The following is a 19,492-nucleotide window of genomic DNA, read 5'->3' on the forward strand; positions in this document are numbered from 1 at the left end:
TGGTACTAAAGGAAAAGCTGCAGCATGATGTTAACTTTTTGTTTTATACCAGGGAATCTAACCTTTCAGACACAGTTATGTGTCCTCGGGTTATTTTGAACAAACAATTCTAAAAGTCTAAAGAAATGTTTTATTAACAAATACAATTTTTTCTTGTAAAAAGAATAATCTGAAAGTTCTTATCTATGTAAAAACTGCAACACTTGATAATTTTTATGTTTATTTTTAAAGGTTTAATAAGAATGAGCAATGCTGCAGCTGTCATGATGTCCCAGAGTGGAAATGTGCCCTCCTCTATGGTGGCAAGTGGTGCTAGTGCTGAGCTGCAGCCAAGAACACCTCGGCCTTCCTCACAGCCAGGTGGTAAAATTTACTCCCAGTAGTGACCTGAAAATGTTCTTGAATTTTCACTCTTCAGCACACAGGCTTGAGTGTGTACTCATACAAGCACTCCAGAATTGTCCTGGAGTATTTCCCCTGCCCTTTCTGGGAGTTAGTCTTTCTGTGCAACCCTCCCTGCTCCCATTAACCTGCTAAAACTTTTCAAATAATTTGGGTGCCTCATAAGTCACTTAACTTGTTTGGTATTTTGTTCAAATGCATTGAGCAGTGGCAGTGGTATTTTTGTAGTAGAACTGTTGTGACTGAGCTTTATGTTTAGGTAAAGGTAAGAGAAGGATTGGTTGAACGAGGCAGATGTCTCTGGTAGGAAGCAAATGCACCAGACTGAGCAGGAGGGGTAGGTAGACTGGAAGTTTAAGGATTTGAAATCTGGGAGGTGTGAATGTTTAGGGTTTATTCTTCACAGTTCTGCTAATACAAGTTACTTGCAGTTTGGGACTACAGATAAAGAGAGGGGCTTATTACTTGTCCCTCCATAAAATGATGGCAGTACTTGCCAACTTCTGTAGAGCTCTGCAGTAATTATTCTGACAGCATTTTTCATAAATATTTTAAATATTCTGGGAAATTAGTTTATGATACTACCTTAATTCCTCGTTATGCTATTCTTTTTAACTGGTAGAGGTAATAGCCAAAACAAATGTGTTACACATACAAACTGGAGGATGAGAGGCTGGAGAGCAGCCCCACGGAAAGAGATCTGGGGGTTTGGGTTGACGCTGAGTAAGAGTCAGCAGTGAGCCCTGGCAGCCAGAAGGGCCAGCCCTGTCCTGGGGTGCATCAAGCACAGCGCCACTGGCCGGTCAAGGGAGGTGACTGTCCCACTCCACACTGCACGGGCACGGCCCCACCTTGAGCACAGGGAACTGCCAGAGGGTGTCCAGAGGAGGGCGACCAGGATGGTGAAAGGTCTCGAGGGCAAGACTTAGGAGGAGCGGCTGAGGTCACTTGACTTGTTCAGCCTGGAGAGGAGAAGGCTGAGGGGTGCCCTCATCCCAGTCTACAACTTCCTCGAGGGGGGCAGCGGAGGGGGAGGTGCTGATCTCCTCTCTCTGGTGACCAGCGGTAGGACACGAGGAAATGGATTGAAGCTGTGTCAGGGAAAGTTCAGATGGGACATTAGGAAAAGGTTCTTCCCTGTGAGGGTGGTGGGTCCCTGGAACAGACTCCCCAGGGAAGTGGTCACAGCACCAAGCCTGTCAGAGTTCAAGGCATGCCTGGATGATGCTCTTAGTCGTGTGGTTTAGTTTTAGGTAGTCCTGTGAGGAGCAGGGAGTTGGACTCGATTATCCTTATGTGTCACTGCCAACTTAAGATACTCTCTGATTCCGTGATTCTGAGTATTGGTGTACATTGATCTGTAGCAACAAGCACTGCGGAGCTTTCATGCTTTATTGTAGAGGTTATAAATTGATAAGACCTGGTTTCTCAGGATTCCCAAACATTTTGAAAACTTTTAGAGCATTGCCTGTTCTGTCTGTTGGAGAAATTGGAACAATGGAACATGAATTTTCATGCAGAGTAAGCAAATGCAAGCAAGCAATTTACCCTTTCTTGTTTTGGGGTCGATTTTATCTACAGTAGGTTATTTTTTTTTTTACTTTTCTTTGCTATTTTAATAGATGCAATGGACCCACTCTTATCTGGGCTAAATATCCAGCAGCAAAATCATCCATCTGGATCTTTAGCTCCCCAGCTCCATTCAATGCAGTCAGTTCCTGTAAACAGGCAGATGAACTCAGCCAACTTTCAGCAGCTCCAGCAGCAGACGCAGTTGCAGGCACGTCCTCCCCAGCCACATCAGCAGCCACAGCAGGGTATTCGACCTTCATTTACTTCACCAGCACAGGTTCCAGTTCCCCCTGGCTGGAACCAGCTTCCTTCTGGAGCACTTCAGCCTCCTCCAACCCAGGGAGCATTGGGTACCTTGACAGTAAACCAGGGTTGGAAAAAGGCCCCGTTGCCTGGACAAATGCAGCAGCAACTTCAAGCAAGACCATCTCTAGCAACAGTACAAACTCCTACTCACCCTCCACCTCCATATCCTTTTGGAAGCCAGCAAGCTTCCCAGTCTCACTCAAACTTTCCCCAAATGAGCAATCCTGGCCAGTTTACTGCTCCTCAAATGAAAAGCCTTCAGGGAGGGCCCTCACGGGTTCCTACACCACTGCAACAACCCCACCTGACCAACAAGTCTCCTGCTTCCTCTCCCTCCTCCTTCCAGCAGGGATCTCCTGCATCATCTCCAACAGTTAACCAGACGCAGCAGCAGATGGGACCAAGGCCTCCCCAGAGTAGCACGCTTCCCCAGGGATTTCAGCAGTCTGTCAGTTCTCCTAGTCGTAATCCTATGGTGCAACAGGGGAATGTACCCCCCAACTTCATGGTGATGCAGCAGCAAAACCAAGGTCCACAAGGTTTACACCCTGGTTTAGGAGGTAAGAAGTACTGAGACCTTCTTTTATTTTTAAGAAGAAAAGAAACATAAAATGGCTAGAACTAATGTTGCTATTACTTTTGAAAAGGTCCTTTAAAAGACAGAACAAAGGCATAGATTGAGTGTAATCTGTGAGTATAGTGGGTATGTGTGAATTGGCACCAGCATCACTTCATTTCTACCACCTAGCTCTGTTCAGCAGTGTCATGGTGATAACCTAAGGGTAGACTCTGGGCCACTCCAGAAAGAAACTGCTGTATATGGTTGCTGGTTATGACTGCCAGTCGTCCTCTTGACAGTTCTTCTGTTGCCTTTAAGCAAGTTCAGGATATTCAGAGATGGTGTGGGGTTTCTGTTTTTGTTTGGAGTTGTTCTTTTGGGGGGGGATTTTTTTTTTGAGAAAGAGTGTATTAAGAACAAATGAACATTTTCTTTCTCTCTTCAGCTTCCTCTGTCACCATTTACATTTTCTACTACAGAAATGAGGCATTATTTTGCATCTTCCTTTCTAATTTGTGGATGTCTCTTCTTGACTCTGTCTTTATTTGTCATCAGTTTCTTCCCATATAAAAGAGAAAAGATGAAGCATTATTGCCGTGCTGTTGTACTCCCTATTCTGAAATTAAGAGGTCAAGGGATGTTTTAAATTCCCCTTTGGCTGTGTTGTCTTTAGTTTTCTCCTCAGACCTCTGCACTCACATCTTTTACTCACTAGAATTGTTCTCTAAAAGAGGAGGAATTTTGTTTGTCAGTCCCAAGATCTCTTATGTGTCCTTGGTGTTTTTTTCCCCCTTGAGCTTTTTGAACTTCTGTGCCAGACTTCTAGCACTCCTGTCTGCTCACTCATTTGTTCTTTCTCTTGAATGGCTGCTCTCAGAAACCTATACACAAGCTCTTGCTTAAACCTTTGAAGTATTTTCTTTCTGTACTTAGAAATTGTAAGCCATATTCTTTGTCCACCTACACACACACACACACACACACACACATATTAGTTTCTTGCATTCTCACATTGTACATCTGAAGTCTGTCTAAAATCTGTCCTTACAGCTGTAAGGAATGACCATTTCTTGGTCTGCTGATCTGGACAAGCTGCTTGTTTTTATTCTTTGTACCATGGGTCTCATCTGAATTGTCTCAGTTTCAAGGTTCTCCTCTTCCAGACTGTTCTTGGGATCTGCCAGTGCCCTATAGTTGGTATAATCTTGTCTTCATCTGGAAGCAGTTATTTATTATTTACTATAGTCACATTTCCCTACGGTTTTGCCTTGCCAGCCATATGTCCCCACCAGGAATCATTTTCTCCAGGTAGCATATCTGTCACCTCAAGATAGTACAACCCCTGTATTCTTCTTCCTTTCTAAGTAAGCCTACTACAAACAAACCCCTATTATTTTTTAGTTAAAAATGACACCCAAAAGAAACTATCAAAATACATTATTTGGACTCACTGTAGACCTGATTGCTAAATTCAGTAATCCTGCAGTGAGCTTTTTCCTCAGCTGATTAAAAAAGACAGGATTTTGTTGGTTGCAGCAAAGCTGTGTTGTTCCACTTGCTGAGATTTTTGCCTGGCTTCTGTGCGTGCTCATTCCTTGCTGCAATTTATATGTTAATTAAGTTGTAATTATGGACCTTTCCATTTTTAAACCATCTTACATTGTGTTAACTCAGTTGTAATTATGGATTTGTCAATTTTTCAGCCATCTTGCATTTAAAGGTTTGGTGTAAATGAATACATTGAAATGCTTCCCATTTCACCTAGTTTTTAGCAAATCGAAATTTGTATTAGATTTGGGACTAGGTCAAGTTTCTCAGTTGAAGCATTCCTACATGTAAAACTTTCCTAAAAGTTTAGCAGAGCTAAAATTAGAGTCTGGTAATGTGACGTTTCAAGAAGTAGACTGTGTTCCATATTTGCAGATGCACCTTGTTGTTTGACCTGTAAACCGTAATCTTGAAATATTGATTACAAACCTAAGACCAGATTAATTAACACAGGCAGTACAATTGAGCATGCAAGAAAGATGTAAGTGTAGAAGGAACCAAAGTCAAATTTTGTCTGTCTGTGTATCATGAGGTCAGAAAAATAGAGGAAAGAATTGGTTTTGGGTCTGTGGCATTGTTGATTTGACAGAGAGTTAAAAAGAAGTGGGTTCTGTTAAATCCATTTATGCTGCTGCTCACATTGGTAGATAGAGGAAAGGTTTTGCTCTCTGTCCCAGGGCAGCAGTGATGTTTTGATATGTCAAAGTGTGGGAGTTGTGCCAGGTAGGGGCCTGATAGAATTACTCGCTTTCGCAGTAAGGAATAGCAGGGTTACTTCAGTGAGCAGCTGCTTTATACTCTGGACCTGCTGCCTCATGAGGTCACTCAGCCCAGTTTGGGTTGAGAAGTTATTCTGAGTGTGCGTACACACTGCAACAGTGCAAAGGAGCACTAAGGAGCATCTACCTGGCGTGTTAGCGTGAGAGTTGTTGTTGAGAGGAGCACATCACTGTAAAAGAAATGCAATTGTGTTTGCATACATGGAGTAAGTTAAGGCCTGATTAGAGTTGAGATGCACTAGGCAAGAAAACAGCAAACTATGTTACTTTAATTTCTAGTTTCTAAAAAGTCAAACATGAACGTTTCACCTTCTCTGTGGGGTAAGTTTTTGTACTTAAATTACAGTTTGAACTGGGTCATAGTAGCTTGTTATGGGGAATCATTGCACAGATAAGAACTATAAATGTCTTCAGTGGGTTTTGTATATTGGCAAAAACCATTTTCTGCCTAAACCTGCAGTGCGCCAGTACAGACTCAAAGGTGTTCTTCCTATCATACTCCAATTGGAGATTTTGTCCTTTTTTTCTTCCTGTTTTCCATACTTACTAATAAGAAAATTCTTGTGTTCAGGAATGCCCAAGCGCCTTCCCCCGGGGTTCCCTGCAGGCCAGGCCAACCAGAACTTCATGCAAGGTCAGGTGCCTTCCACGACTCCAGGAGCACCAGTGAACAGCGGAGCGCCGCAGCTGCAAACTAGCCAAAATGTGCAGCACACAGGTCTGTTTGGAATGTGGTGTTGCTCAGTTTTTTCAATTTTGTGGAAAATTACATCTTTACTTATGTAAGACAGATACCAAAACATTAAACCCTTGTCATTAATAGGGAGTTAGCTGGCTGGAGCTGCAGGGGCATTCTGTATGTATTGCTGAATGAGGAAAAGAAGAGCAGGAGGCTGGTCATGGTTTTCAAACAACCCAACTGTTATGGATGAGGACTGTGGTACTAGGATCCAGAAGTGTCTGTTAAGAAATTGTGTGGAAGTAGCACTGAAATTTAGAAGTTAGGGGTAATAAAGATACAACACAAAAGGAACTTTTTGTCCAGGAAAAAACAAACAGCAAAGGAGTGTTATTATCTTAAAAGCAGAAAATGAAATAATCTTGTTCTGCTTTGAAAAGATTATTTATTAGTTACTTTGAAAGTTTTGGAAGTCTACTTACAGTTAGTCCTGTAAAAATTAAATCTTTAGTTCACAAATTACTCCATTTAGCAGTTCAATTATTAGTCCTTTATCCGGGTTGTGGCTACCCTGATAATGTCATTTCATCGGTACTCTATGTGTATTTATGTTTTAATCCATTATAAACTAACCTCAAGTTTTGAAGCTTATTTTGGTTAGGAATTATTCTGTTGAGTTAGGTGATATTGTGAAAGATTTTCAAACTTACATACAGATAACAACTGAAATTAAATTTCTGTTACGTCTTCTGCAGTGGAGTACATGGAAAGTACCAGTCTGTGTGTTTATTTTGAGAAGTATGATGTGCTATTTTGACAACTAACGTGTATCTGTAGCATCACAAGTTGCATCACAGGACTGCAAATATGTCAGATATTCCGGTTTGTTGGAAAAGGGAGGAAAACAATTTTGGAGTACTTACTCAACATCAAAAGTTGTGAAAACTCTTACACCACTCCAATCAGTTTCTTACTGGCACTTTTGTTTTTTTAAGGTGGCCAGGGATCTGGACCTCCTCAAAATCAGATGCAAGCACCACATGGGCCACCAAATATGATGCAGACCAATCTAATGGGACTTCATGGAAATATGAACAACCAGCAGGCTGGTGCTAGTGGGGTGCCACAAGTTAATATGGGCAACATACAGGGACAGCCTCAGCAAGGACCACAGTCTCAGCTTATAGGAATGCATCAGCAAATTGTATCCTCTCAAGGACAGATGGTAAACATTCAGGCTCAGGGATCGCTGAACCCTCAAAACCAGATGATACTTTCTCGAACTCAGCTCATGCCACAAGGCCAAATGATGGTGACACCACAAAACCAAAATCTTGGTCCTTCTCCCCAAAGGATGACCCCACCCAAACAGATGATTCCCCAGCAGGGACAACAGATGATGTCTACACACAATCAGATGATGGGACCTCAGGGCCAGGTCTTGTTGCAGCAAAACTCGATGATGGAGCAGATGATGACCACTCAGATGCAAGGAAATAAACAGCCTTTTAGTACTCAAAACCAGTCCAATGTTATGACGGGGCCAGCTCAACTGATGAGAGGACCAACCCCAAACATGCAAGGAAACATGGTGCAGTTCACTGGGCAGATGATGGCACAGCAAGGCCCTGTGAATGGTAATCCTTCTCAGGTTATGGGAATTCAAGGGCAAGTTTTAAGACCCACTGGACCTGGTCCTCACATATCTCAGCAACTTGGGGATAGTACTGCTACAGCAAATAATGATGTGAACTTGACACAGATGTTACCCGATGTTCCTGTGCAGCAGCCAAACATGGTGCCTTCTCATATGCAAGCAATGCAAGGAAACAACAATGCTTCAGGGAGTCATTTCTCTGGCCATGGGCTGCCTTTCAATACAGGGTTTAGTGGAACACCAAATGGGAATCAGATTTCCTGTGGGCAGAATCCTGTTTTTCCTGTCAATAAAGATGTTACGCTCACAAGTCCACTCTTGGTTAACCTTCTTCAAAGCGATATATCAGCAGGACACTTTGGTGTGAACAACAAACAAAATAATCAGAATGCCAACAAGCCAAAGAAGAAGAAACCTCCAAGGAAGAAGAAAAATAATCAACAACTAGAACAAACAACGTAGGTTTAATATTGCATTGCTTTTATAAGGGGCATGGGGAAGCTCCACAGGCAACTTGTCAATAGTTTTTTCAGCAAGTGTGTGAAAGGACCTGTGTTATTTCGTGTTCTAGCTATTTCTCTCAAGAGTTAAATGATAACCCACTGGCAAGTCTGCCACTGAAAAGTTCATTCATGATTAAAAAAAATCCATGCAAACATCCCAGCTCAGCTATAAACTCAATTATAACACCACCATTCTTTACATTTACTGGGTAGGGGAAGTGCAGAATGTGGCAGATGGTGCCACAGCCCTTGGAAGGGGAGGCTGCTTTTTTAAAGCAGTCTGACAGCCACGATCAAAGGTTGTGAAGTAGTTTCAGAAGAATTAAAAGACCTCATATAACATGTGCGGTAGAGATTTTGGGGGGGGTTTCTGAATTATATGTATATCCTGACATGTTTCTGCTTGAAACTGAGCTGGATTTCTCTCTTAGTTGAAGCTGCAGCTAGAATTTAGAGGGAGGAGTCTGGTACTTTCTGGGTATGAGGATAACAAGCCCAAGCAGTGCTGGTCTTTGTGGCATAGGAGAGATTGGGAAGAAAAAAACTCTTGAGAGGGAAGAGGCAAATAGATAATACTGAGAGATAATGAATGAATGTATGTGTTGATTGGAAATACGAGATTTCTGAATCTCTTCATTCCTCTTTGACCAGCATATTCTTCATTGGCCAGCTGTTCCCTAACCTTTTGCTCTTGACAGTCTACTAATACCAGCACAGAGTGGTAGACTACTGGTGCTGTACCATTATTCAGCTAAAATGGTAAAGGCAGATATGCTGTATCTGATTATTCTGATGGTGCAGATGAGCCACAGGGGCATGGACTGGAATCTTCCTGATAGAACTTCTGGGGATTGTTTCCAGTTTGCTTTAGAAAAAAATGGAACAACTTTGCACAGAAATTAGAACACAGGAATATCCAGTTTTAAAGTTAAAAACAAACAGAAAAGTAGCAATGGCATGTTAAGGTACTGGTGTGGCTCTGCTTCCACCAGCCCCACTCTACTGAATAGTTGTTGTAAGTCTTTAACCTGAAGTTTATACCTTTTCCAGATGCAGAGATCCAGTTCAGTGCAAAGAGTGGATGGCATTCAAGTACTAAATACTGTTCAGTATTTTATTTTTTTTCCTTGGTTATTCAGTGTGTAGCCCCAACCTGCATTTTCTGCACAATGTCAAGATTCCTTCCTTGAAGGTGGAATTTATTTCCTCATGAACATTTTGGTTCTGTCTGAAACTACTAACATCATCTATAGCAAGTGTCTTTTGTGACAATGGTTAATTGGCTTAACTAGTATCAAAGTAAAATGCAGGAGCTGTTATGTGCGTTTTACAGCTGCAGAAATGCTGCATAGCCAAGGTAAAGCAAACCAATACCTCTAATTTAAGAGGCCTTGAAAAAAGTCTTTTAACTATTAACTTACTGCTATATAATTATATGTAGTCTTGGTGTGGCCTGTCATCTCAACACTGCTGCAAAACAGGCTGTGTGATTTCAGATAAATCTGAAGGAGTCTCAGGCCAGCTGTGAAAAGTACTCAGCTAGAAGCAAGTGGCCAACATGTGGATAGACTGCAACTTCAGGGTGCCTTGGAAACCATAACTGAGATACCAGCTCGTCTCTTGCAGTGCCTGTCTCTTTATGCCTCGTCAGCTTCTGAAATGCATGGGACAGGGCTTGTGCATGCCCAGGCGGGTGGTCACGGATACCACGGCCCATCCCGCTGTGGGGCTGCCACAAGGACCAGGGCAGGCCTGTAGGTGATTTGTCCCAAGCTTTCTAGCTGTGGTAGTCTTTGGCTACATGGAAGAGAGGTATGTGGGGGCACGTAGGTGTCTTCATTTTGCTATTCCAGAAATTTTAATTGCAAGTAATTTGTGAAGGTGGATTGTAACAGTATATTGCGCGAGGTAGTGTCATGTGGTCTGGTTGTAAAGAATAGCAGCAGCATCACTGTAGAACATGAGTCTTCCTGATTTTGATACATTAGATCCTGCAAAAAGACTCAAATAAATAGCAAGCAGATATTTTCCTGTTGTTCACCCCACATTCAAAGCTATCCAGATGTCTTTCAAACAGTCATGTCTTATTTTTCTTTGTATCAAAAACATTCATGTTGCATAGCCATTATCCAACAGCAATTTGTTTAGTACCACTAGGCACTGCTGATCATTTGCAGTAAAGTAAAATGTGCAAACCTTGTGTCACTGTTAGTCATCTGCATCTTTCATGGAAAGTTGGGAGGGTTTTTTGCCCCATATCAAAGACAAAAATGGTCTTGTATTTCTAGGTTGGAAAGCTCTGGTGATATGTGTGAAAAACAAAATGCTTCAATTCTAAATAGATTCCAATAAAATAATAGTAATCACTACTGTAGCAAGCTGTCTTGGCATGGAAATGACAGAGGACTCGGAGGGAGTAGATGAGTTGGCACTCTCTTCTGAAAAGAAAAATCCGTTAATCGTTAAATAAAAGCCTTGTTGGTCTTACTGATGATCACCCAGCTTCAGTGTGGCCCAGGAATACCAGTAAACAGATATATAAAGCTCTCCTCAGATCTTACAAAGTCTCACAAGATTATTTGCTTGGTAAAAAGTTTTCACAATAAAAGAAGCCTAAATTACAGCTTTTCTATGGAGCTATGACAACTCAAATTCTTAGCTCTTAAATAAGGCCTTTAATCAGATTTCAGTGTGCTTAACAAAGGAAATACCACTTTGTACTTACTCTATCACTTTAATTTTCAGTAGATATTCTCTTGCCATTGCTACCTGCAGAATTCTGCTTTGGCAGCTGATATGGATTAGTATTTTGTTTCTTAATGGGCTATATATTAATCACTTTATGCTTGCATGAGCATTAAGAAGGGAGCTATACTTATAAATGTTTTTGAGATTATTCTCCAGCAAAAGGAGGGCAACTGCAATGAAAGCTGGCTGTAATACTTTCCTGCCTTATTTGTTCTTGGTTTCCCTAGCGTCATTAGGCAAGCTCAGCATTTTCCTGTCTTGGAATTGCTGATTCTTTTAAATCTGATTTGGATTGCTTTCTTTTGCGTCAGAAGCAAATAGGATGCTTTTCATCTTGGCTTCTTCTCTGTCATTCTTCCTCATAAATTTTAGAATTCAGAGCAGCAAACTTTTTGTGGAAATGCAGCTAGTTTGATAAACATGCTAAAAATGATTCTGATTTTTTTTCCTTAGAAATAATTTCTGAGATGTAATAATATAGTAACAAAAGTACATTAATAATATGGCTTGTAGACTGAGCCATATTGGAATGTAAATAGGATAAATGGGCTATGCAAGGGTTTATTCAGCTGACTCTAAAATAGTTTTAAGGGTTTGCTTAACTGAGCAACGCAGCATTGGAATGAAAACCAAGACATTCTGGAAAAGTAGGTTGTTTAAAAGTAATTGCATCTGTCTTCTGAACTTGAAGACTGTAGGTAATGGGATGTAAACTGAGGAAGAAGATGCTAGATGAAATGTGTAGATAAAACATGTTAGTTAATTCTATTAAATACATGCACAAACAAACAGTAGTTTATGTTACCTTGTGCACAGACTGTGAACATCATATACACTAGTAGAACAGAAGTAATACAGTCAGTAAAATCACTGCTCGCATTCAGATTTGCAGTATCTGGTGTGAAGGGTGATGTGCAGATGGCAAACAGCACTGCAGGAGAAAGAAGTTTTCTTCAATCAGATTCAGGGAGCTTTTACTGTGTAGGCCTGAAGGTGACAGTCCTCCTGTACACATGGGGAATGAAGCTCATTTAGCATCAGAGGACAAGTGCCTTTCTATAAAAGCAGAAGTTACTGCAGAGCTTTGTCAGCAGGGCTAGTTCTGCTTGCATCTGGAGTGTAATTTTATTTTTGCACATCTTATTTCAGCATCTGCAGCCCTTTTTTGTTTTGTTTTTGTTGTTGTTGAGTTTTGGGGTTTTTTTTGCCTTCTGGACTTCTCTCTCCACTCTGACAAAGGATTTGTATCTGAAGATTCTGCCTGAGAGTGCAGCTGGTGGAACAAAAGGTTCATTTATGACAATGCATGCTGTACCTAATTGTGCAGTTGTTGGTTTGTTTTTTTACATCCAGAGCAATAGGAAAGAACAAATATGGAATATTTGTCCCTTCACACAAACGGCTTGTTATTTGTATTCAGAACCTGGATTTTTTGATCAGTGATGGTTGCTAAATATGCCCAGTGAATTTCAGCTACGTTCAAAATTCAAGTTAGGTTTAAATTTTCCAGCAATTACAGTAGCAGTCCTACAATAAATGCTGCTCTTTGCTAGCAAATAAAAATCATGTCTGTTTTGTGAGGTTTGTACAGCTTGCCTGATTAAACCCATCTGGCAGGAGATGTTTTCTAAGAATTGATTTTGCACCATGATTGTTTTCTAGGTTAAACCTGTTTGTGCTTTGATGCTCTGCATCAGCTTTTATCTAATCTTTAACTGTAGCATTTTTCATCTTCCACCATTATAAAAAAACATAAGTAGCAAAATTACAAATTTAAGATTGTATTCACAATTTTAGGCAGTTATTCCAGTTCATGTTGCTGGCACCTACATCAAAGGCTGCAGCTCCTCTGGGTGATTTTGCTGCCAGAATTTTTGTTTATTTGTGGCTGCTAATATAATGCTTCTGGAGCATATGTATGCGTTTTGCCAGTTTTCATCAGATTTATTGGTGGAGGGTACCTACAATTGCATCATAAAAATTGGTGGTGTGCTGGATTAGACAAAAGGTTTAGCTCTAGATGCTTTCCTTGGCAATACTTGCCTGCTCAGCAGCAGTGCTTGGAATGGTTCTGTGTTTGCCCCATTTCTTACCTTTCTTCTCTCTTGGTTTGTTTTCCCCAGTTCTGACCTGTGAAAGTTCAGGGACTTTCAAGTCACACACTGGTTTTTGAACATTGGTTAGGTATTTGATAGGACATTAGGACAGGCCTGGGTCTCTCCATGTCAGCTGTACAGATGCCAGAAACTGATACTATCAGGTAGAATTAGGTAAGATAGATCTCTGCCTTTATATGCTTCAAATTCATATTTTGCTGAAAATTTCTTTGGTCCTTGGCATTTCTGCATGATTCTGCCTCTCTTTGTTTTCAGTGGGCTTATTCTGATGTCTTTTAATGTTAACTCAGAGCTTTTATTACGTAGCTCTCCCTACAGCCTTCATATATTTGTGAAGCCAATAAGCCGTTAAGGTCTTTTCATCTCTCTGTCTTACGTCTTCTGACCACATATAATGATAACTGTAGAAACTTCCTTTTTTTCTGAGTCTGCAAAAGCTGTCTTGATTCAGTGGAAGTATTGGGTGTTGAATCTGAACAATTTTAAATTGTTCTAGAGAGTCTCCTGGAGCATCAAGTACCCCTAGAGAATGACCTGAGGGTACTGATGGATGAAAAACTGACTGTGAGCCAGCAATGTGCACTCAGCCCAGAAAGCCACCTGTGTCCTGGGCTGCACCCAGAGCAGTGTGGGCAGCAGGGCAAGGGGGAGGATTCTCTCCCTCTGCTCCGCTCTTGTGAGACCCCCCTGCAGTGCTGGGTCCAGCTCTAAGGCATGAACAGCAGAAGGACACGGACCTGCTCGAGTGGGGCCAGAGGAGGCCACAAAGATGCTCAGGGGGCTGGAGAACCCCCCTGTGAGGACAGGCTGAGAGAGTTGGGGGGGGTTCACCTTAGAGAGGCCTTCCAGGGCTGAAAGGGGGTACAGGAAAGGGAGGAGGGACTCTTAATCAGGGGTGTAGGGGTAGGATGAGGGGTAATGGTTTTAAACTGACAGAGTAGATTTAAATTAGATATCTTCAAGGAAGAAATTCTTCCCTGTGAGGGTGGTGAGACACTGGCACAGGTTGCCCAGAGAAGCTGTGGCTGCCCCCTCCCCTGAAGGGTTCAAGGCCAGGTTGGACCGGGGCTTTGGGCAACCTGGACTGGGGGAAGGTGTCCCTGCCCAGGGCAGGGAAGTTGAGACTAGATGATCTTTAAGGTCTTTTCCAATCCACACCATTTTATGATCAGTCTCAGTATCCCACAAAGGTCTGTGCTCTGGCAAGTGACATATCTGAATACGTCAGTGCATTTTTGCTGTGATGTTAACAGAGGTCTCTGATACCCTGATGTAGTCACTTCTGGATATGATCCTGTAAGAAATGGTGTTACTATTAAAATAAATTTCTATGCATCTCCCTATGATACTTGTCTACACTGATGTCACAGCAGTATTAGAGGGAAGCCTGTTAAGTTTAAATACATATAACTGTATCATTTGAAATAGTCATTGGCACTAAGTTATAAAACTCAGATTCAGGGTAGAAACAAAAGAAATGTTTAAGTTCAATACAGCACCATGCAGTTTGTTTCCTTTTAGGGAGTATTTAAGGCACAGGAGTGACTGTCAGCAGACCTGGGCTCTGTGTTCAAATTTGTCATGTTATACCAGAGGTAGTAGTGCATTTGAGTGAGTTACTTGCAGGTCTGTGAAAGGTGCTGGGAGTTACTTACTTGAGTGCTTAGCTATGGAAGCAGAAGTCAAAACACTGATGTGAGGGCTGGATCTTAATTGCATTTATTTTTCTTTCAGTTCTTCCGAACCACGTCCAGCTGGCCTGGAGGAGGGTGATCAGTCATCAATGTCTGGAGAACAAGGAATGAATTTAGATAATTCAGGCCCTAAACTTTCAGATTTTGCAAGTAGGCCACCAGGTAGTAGGATTTTTCTTTGGATTATCTGAATGTAATAATTATAAAGAGCTTTAACTGCTCTTTGTGATGGTTCTATTTTATTTGTGTTATCACACATTCAAGTCCAAAGCTTTTTTTCCTCCTAGTAACTAATTGGTACCATTATTTGTTTTCTTTGAATTAGCTTAAAATGAAGAGGTGGCCACATTCACATGTATTACCCTGCAGGTATCAAATTGAGCCAGTAGAGTTATTCAGCAGTGACATCACTGATAAAAATTCTGTATTTCTAGCTGTAGCACAGACCTTAAAAATTTAGCATTAACCAATAGCTTTTTCAGAATTAAGAAATAGAAGTTGCAATTTGAATTATCCTTTGCGTGTAGGGAGTATTACATCCTAAGTCTGCAAAGGAATTTATAATATAAGTCACACAGATATTTTTTAGCATTGTTTTTGACCTAGTAATACACAGCAGATTCTACTTTGTACACCAGAAAATGTGTAGCAGGTGTGCTAGTCCATGTCCCACAGGGCCTGTCGAACACTTTAAGTTTGTTTTAAGGAGTATTAATTAGTGAAAGTCCAACTCTGCATTTGTAAGTGAAAGCAAGCCCATGGACAGTTGCAGAGACTTTTCAGGTGGCATGAATCTGGAGGAATAGCTAGTAGCTGATGCAGTACACTAAGAGATCTCCAATTAAATGGCATGAAAGCCATTGATACATTAAACAAAAATATTTTTAAGAATTAAGTAAAATCTTTGTCCTTACTTGTAAAGCCTGTTGCATTAATGTGGCTCTCACATTAGATAAATGGGTTCCTGGCTGTACTTCCTATCTGATCCTGCTCATTACAGAAGTTCTGCTTTCTATGATCTTTTTTTGGTTTTGATGAATGTCTCATCGTGTCACCTCAGGTTATCCATCTCAGCCAGTGGAACAAAGACCACTTCAGCAGATGCCACCTCAGCTCATGGCGCATACGCAGCAGGCGCAGGCGCAACAGCCGCCCCAGCCACCCCCACAGCCCGGCCAGGCACCACCACAGACACCGCAGCAGCAACAGCAGCAGATGATGATGATGCTCATGATGCAGCAGGATCCCAAGTCAGTCAGGCTTCCTGTACCACAAGGGGTTCACCCACCCAGAGGGCCCCTGAATCCAGATGCTCAACGAATGCCAATGCAGCAGAGCGGTAACATGCCAGTGATGGTTAACCTCCAAGGTCCTGGATCAGTGCCTCCATCTCCTGATAAACAAAGAATTTCCTTGCCAGGCAATCCTTCTCTGGGAAATAATGCAAGAAAAATGGTTTATCAAGATAATGTTCAGAATCCTTCCAGCTCACCCCTCGGAGAGGTTTCATCAGTATCCTCCCTTCCAGAAGCAGGTGGAGCTGAATGCCCCCCAGCATCAGGAGCTCAGAATAATTTGACATCTCATTTAGTAGTTTCACAGAACCAACTAATGATGACAGGACCCAAACCTGGACCATCCCCACTTTCAACTGCCCAAGGTGCAAGTCCCCAGCAGCAGTCTAATTCTCTGCCTAATGCTCTTACACACCATTTTCCAAATGTTGCGACCCCATCACAAACTTCAAGGCCTAAAACCCCAAACAGAGCAAGCCCAAGGCCATACTATCCTCAGACTCCTAATAACCGTCCACCTAGCACAGAACCATCAGAAATTAGCTTATCTCCAGAGAGACTCAATGCTTCTATAGCTGGTCTGTTTCCTCCCCAGATTAATATTCCTTTACCTCCCAGGCCTAATCTCAATAGAGGATTTGATCAGCAGGGTCTTAATCCCACTACTTTGAAGGCCATTGGACAAGCCCCATCAAATCTCACACTTAACAATCAGTCTAGTTTTGCTGCTCCACAGTCACACAAATTGGAAGGTGTGGTCATTAATTCAGGAAAACAAACAAACACTGGAGGAACAAAGAGAGCAAGTCCAAGCAATAGTCGAAGGTCCAGTCCTGGATCCAGTAGGAAAACTACACCGAGCCCAGGCAGGCAGAATTCAAAAGCAGCTAAGTTATCATTGACAACTCAGCAGAATCCATCTCTCTTGCAGAATATGGAATTACAAAGAAATATGATGGCAGGTCCCTCTTCTTTACCAACACCTGTAACTACAAGTTTTCAAAATAGTAACATGCTAAGTAATCAGAGTCCTGTGATTTCTGTACCTGCTATGACTGGCATTCCTGAAGACAATAAAGAGAGTCTTAGTGTGCCTCAAGATAATGAGTGTCAAAATGCACAGGGTGTCCAAGGTAGCAAAGACCAGCCCAGTATTGAACTAAAAGGAATCCCTACTCCAGAAATTAAAATGTTGGTTCCAGAAGAACAATCAAAGAAAGACGGGCCAGCCTTAGACACCACTAAGCTTCCAGTCTTGGAGGAAAGTAAAACCATGGTATCTCCAGCTATGAGGGAAGCACCAACTTCTTTAAGTCAACTTCTTGATAATTCTGGAGCTCCTAATGTAACCATTAAGCCCCCTGGGCTGACTGGTCTTGAAATGGCACCAATAGTCACCACTGGTGAGGAGATGAAGAAGATAGCTGTCATTCCTCCACTGCAAGAATCATCCTCGAGCAAAGAGCCATCTAATTCCCTTAGCTTACCTCAGAATAATGAGCCCTGTTCAAATCCAGGGCACCAGGAGCTAGGAGAAATAAACTCAAACGTTGCACAGAGTGTGCCTCCAGTAATACAAAGGCCTGTCAGCTCTTCTATTTCAGGTCCTTTACCCCCTAACCAGATAACAGTTTTTGTAACTTCAAACCCTATTACATCTTCTGCTAATACATCAGCACCGTTGCCATCTCACTTGCAACCTGCGTTAGTGTCGACTGTTGTCACAATGCCCAACGTAGGGAGCAAAGTTATGGTTTCTGAGGGACAGTCAGCAGTTCAGTCTAATGCCCGGCCACAGTTCATTACACCCGTTTTTATAAACTCATCATCAATAATTCAGGTTATGAAGGGCTCTCAGTCAAGTACAATTCCAGCAGCCCCAATGACTTCTAACTCTAGTCTGTTGCCTCAGTCAGTTGCGGTCGTTGGACCTTTGCACATACCACAGAATATAAAGTTCTCCTCTGGACCTGCTCCTCCCAGCACATCATCCAGCAGTCCTGTTTCTAGTATTCCCACCAGCAGGTCACTGGTTCTTAATCCCTTGGCACCTCCTACTCAGCTGCCTTCTCCCGCTACAACTTCTTCCAGCGTTCCTTCACATCTTCCTACTCAGCGAGTCAAAGACTTCAGCCCAGAGGAGACTTCTCAAAGTGGTGGGTCGAGTGAGCAGTGCTCTGTTACAGCAACACAGTCTGGACCTGTCGTTTCACCTCTTCTTACGAGTAGTCCAGGATCTGGGAACAGACGTAGTCCTGTTTCGTCAAGTAAGGGAAAAGGAAAAGTAGACAAGATTGGCCAACTCTTGCTGACTAAAGCATGCAAGAAAGTCACTGGCTCCCTTGAGAAAGGGGAAGAGCAGTATGCTTTGGATGGAGAAACAGAAGGTCAGGGGCTAGAAACATCGGTCCCGAATAGTTTGGGGCCAGAGCAATCACCAGCAGAACTAGATAACAAAACTGTGACACCTCCAGCACCCAGTCTTATAAAACAGAGCACTTCTGGGCCTGGCAGCTCGAGTGTCAGCACTGCAACTGCTGCTCCTGCCTCCTTGTCTCCAGGCGCACCCACAAGCACTCCTCCCGCAAGTGTACTGTCAGTTGTACCCGCTCCCGTAGTCCCCAACCCTGCGCCTGCAGCGCCAAGCACTAATGGTGGTAACCACAGTGGTTTGCCAGCTGAGCAAACCGGGGTTGGTGTGGTGGAGGAAAAAGCAGGAGCACATCAGGAACTGCTACAAAGTGCAGGTAAGTTCAGTGCTACCCTGTGTAAATGGAAGAAATGAGATTGCGTTTGTAAACTTCTTAGGTACTTTTTGCCATGAACATAATAAAATGTAGACGCTGTAGCCAAGACTGACAACTGCTTTTTTGTTTCTAATATCTGAGTGATACACAGGCTTGTGCTTCACTAAGATTCACGTTTCAGATGTTTTATTTCAGTTTCCATTTAAGCTTAAATGGAGTATTTGTCATGAGCACATGGCACAGTAACAGAGGGACTTCACATACCTGTTAGAAGTGGGGAGAAAAAGCAGATGTATTAGTAATGACAAAAGAAGTATTAAGGTGCCTTTGATACTGGTGGATATACTGATACTCTGCTTCAGTCTTGCCAGAGACTCTATAACCGATTCCAATTTTTTTATTTTATGATATTTTGGGTTAATCCAAATAATACTAGACCCCTCTTTGAATAGCCTTAACCGTCTAGGGAAATGGTGAATAACCTCCATAAGAAAAAAAACAAACCCTTTATGTCTAGGAAAAAATTAAAACGCTCATTTTGGAGAAACAGCGGAAAAAGTCATTATAAGTGAATTGCAGCCAATTTAAAAACATGAAATACCTTCACGTCTGAACTATGTTCTCCTTTACTATTTTAATTTGAGCATCTGACAACTTTATGACATTGCCGCTGCTACTTGGTGCCATTTATCATCTATTGAAAATGGTGTGGAAATAAGCCATCACTCTTAAAGTAAGCTGTCTGAATATCCATTGTGCTTTACATCATAAATTTAGATACAGAAGATAAGATCATGGAAGATAAAATCCACAGAAGTCAGTGGAACTGAAACCTTCAGCTTGAATGTGACTTTCCCTGTGGCTGTTAGATGTATGGTGTAGCTGT

General features: G+C 42.1%; 1 protein-coding gene across 6 annotated transcripts in view; it reads left to right on the forward strand.

Annotated features, from left to right (window-relative positions):
- The window catches only part of NCOA6 (nuclear receptor coactivator 6), a 39,966-nt gene that overhangs the window by 11,151 nt on the left and 9,323 nt on the right, over positions 1–19,492 (forward strand). For 3 of the 6 annotated variants that reach the window (XM_026867174.1, XM_026867177.1, XM_026867176.1), the window contains exons 6-11: positions 232–360; positions 2,025–2,840; positions 5,738–5,884; positions 6,841–7,960; positions 14,605–14,726; positions 15,625–18,606. In XM_026867174.1, the coding sequence (XP_026722975.1) occupies positions 232–360; positions 2,025–2,840; positions 5,738–5,884; positions 6,841–7,960; positions 14,605–14,726; positions 15,625–18,606 (5,316 nt within the window). The remainder of the gene's footprint in view (positions 1–231; positions 361–2,024; positions 2,841–5,737; positions 5,885–6,840; positions 7,961–14,604; positions 14,727–15,624; positions 18,607–19,492) is intronic. The other 3 variants (XM_026867178.1, XM_026867175.1, XM_026867179.1) reach the window with 3 other exon arrangements.

This window comes from Athene cunicularia, unplaced genomic scaffold (assembly GCF_003259725.1).
Source record: "Athene cunicularia isolate RWA unplaced genomic scaffold, athCun1 SCF_2, whole genome shotgun sequence".
Taxonomy (NCBI): domain Eukaryota; kingdom Metazoa; phylum Chordata; class Aves; order Strigiformes; family Strigidae; genus Athene; species Athene cunicularia.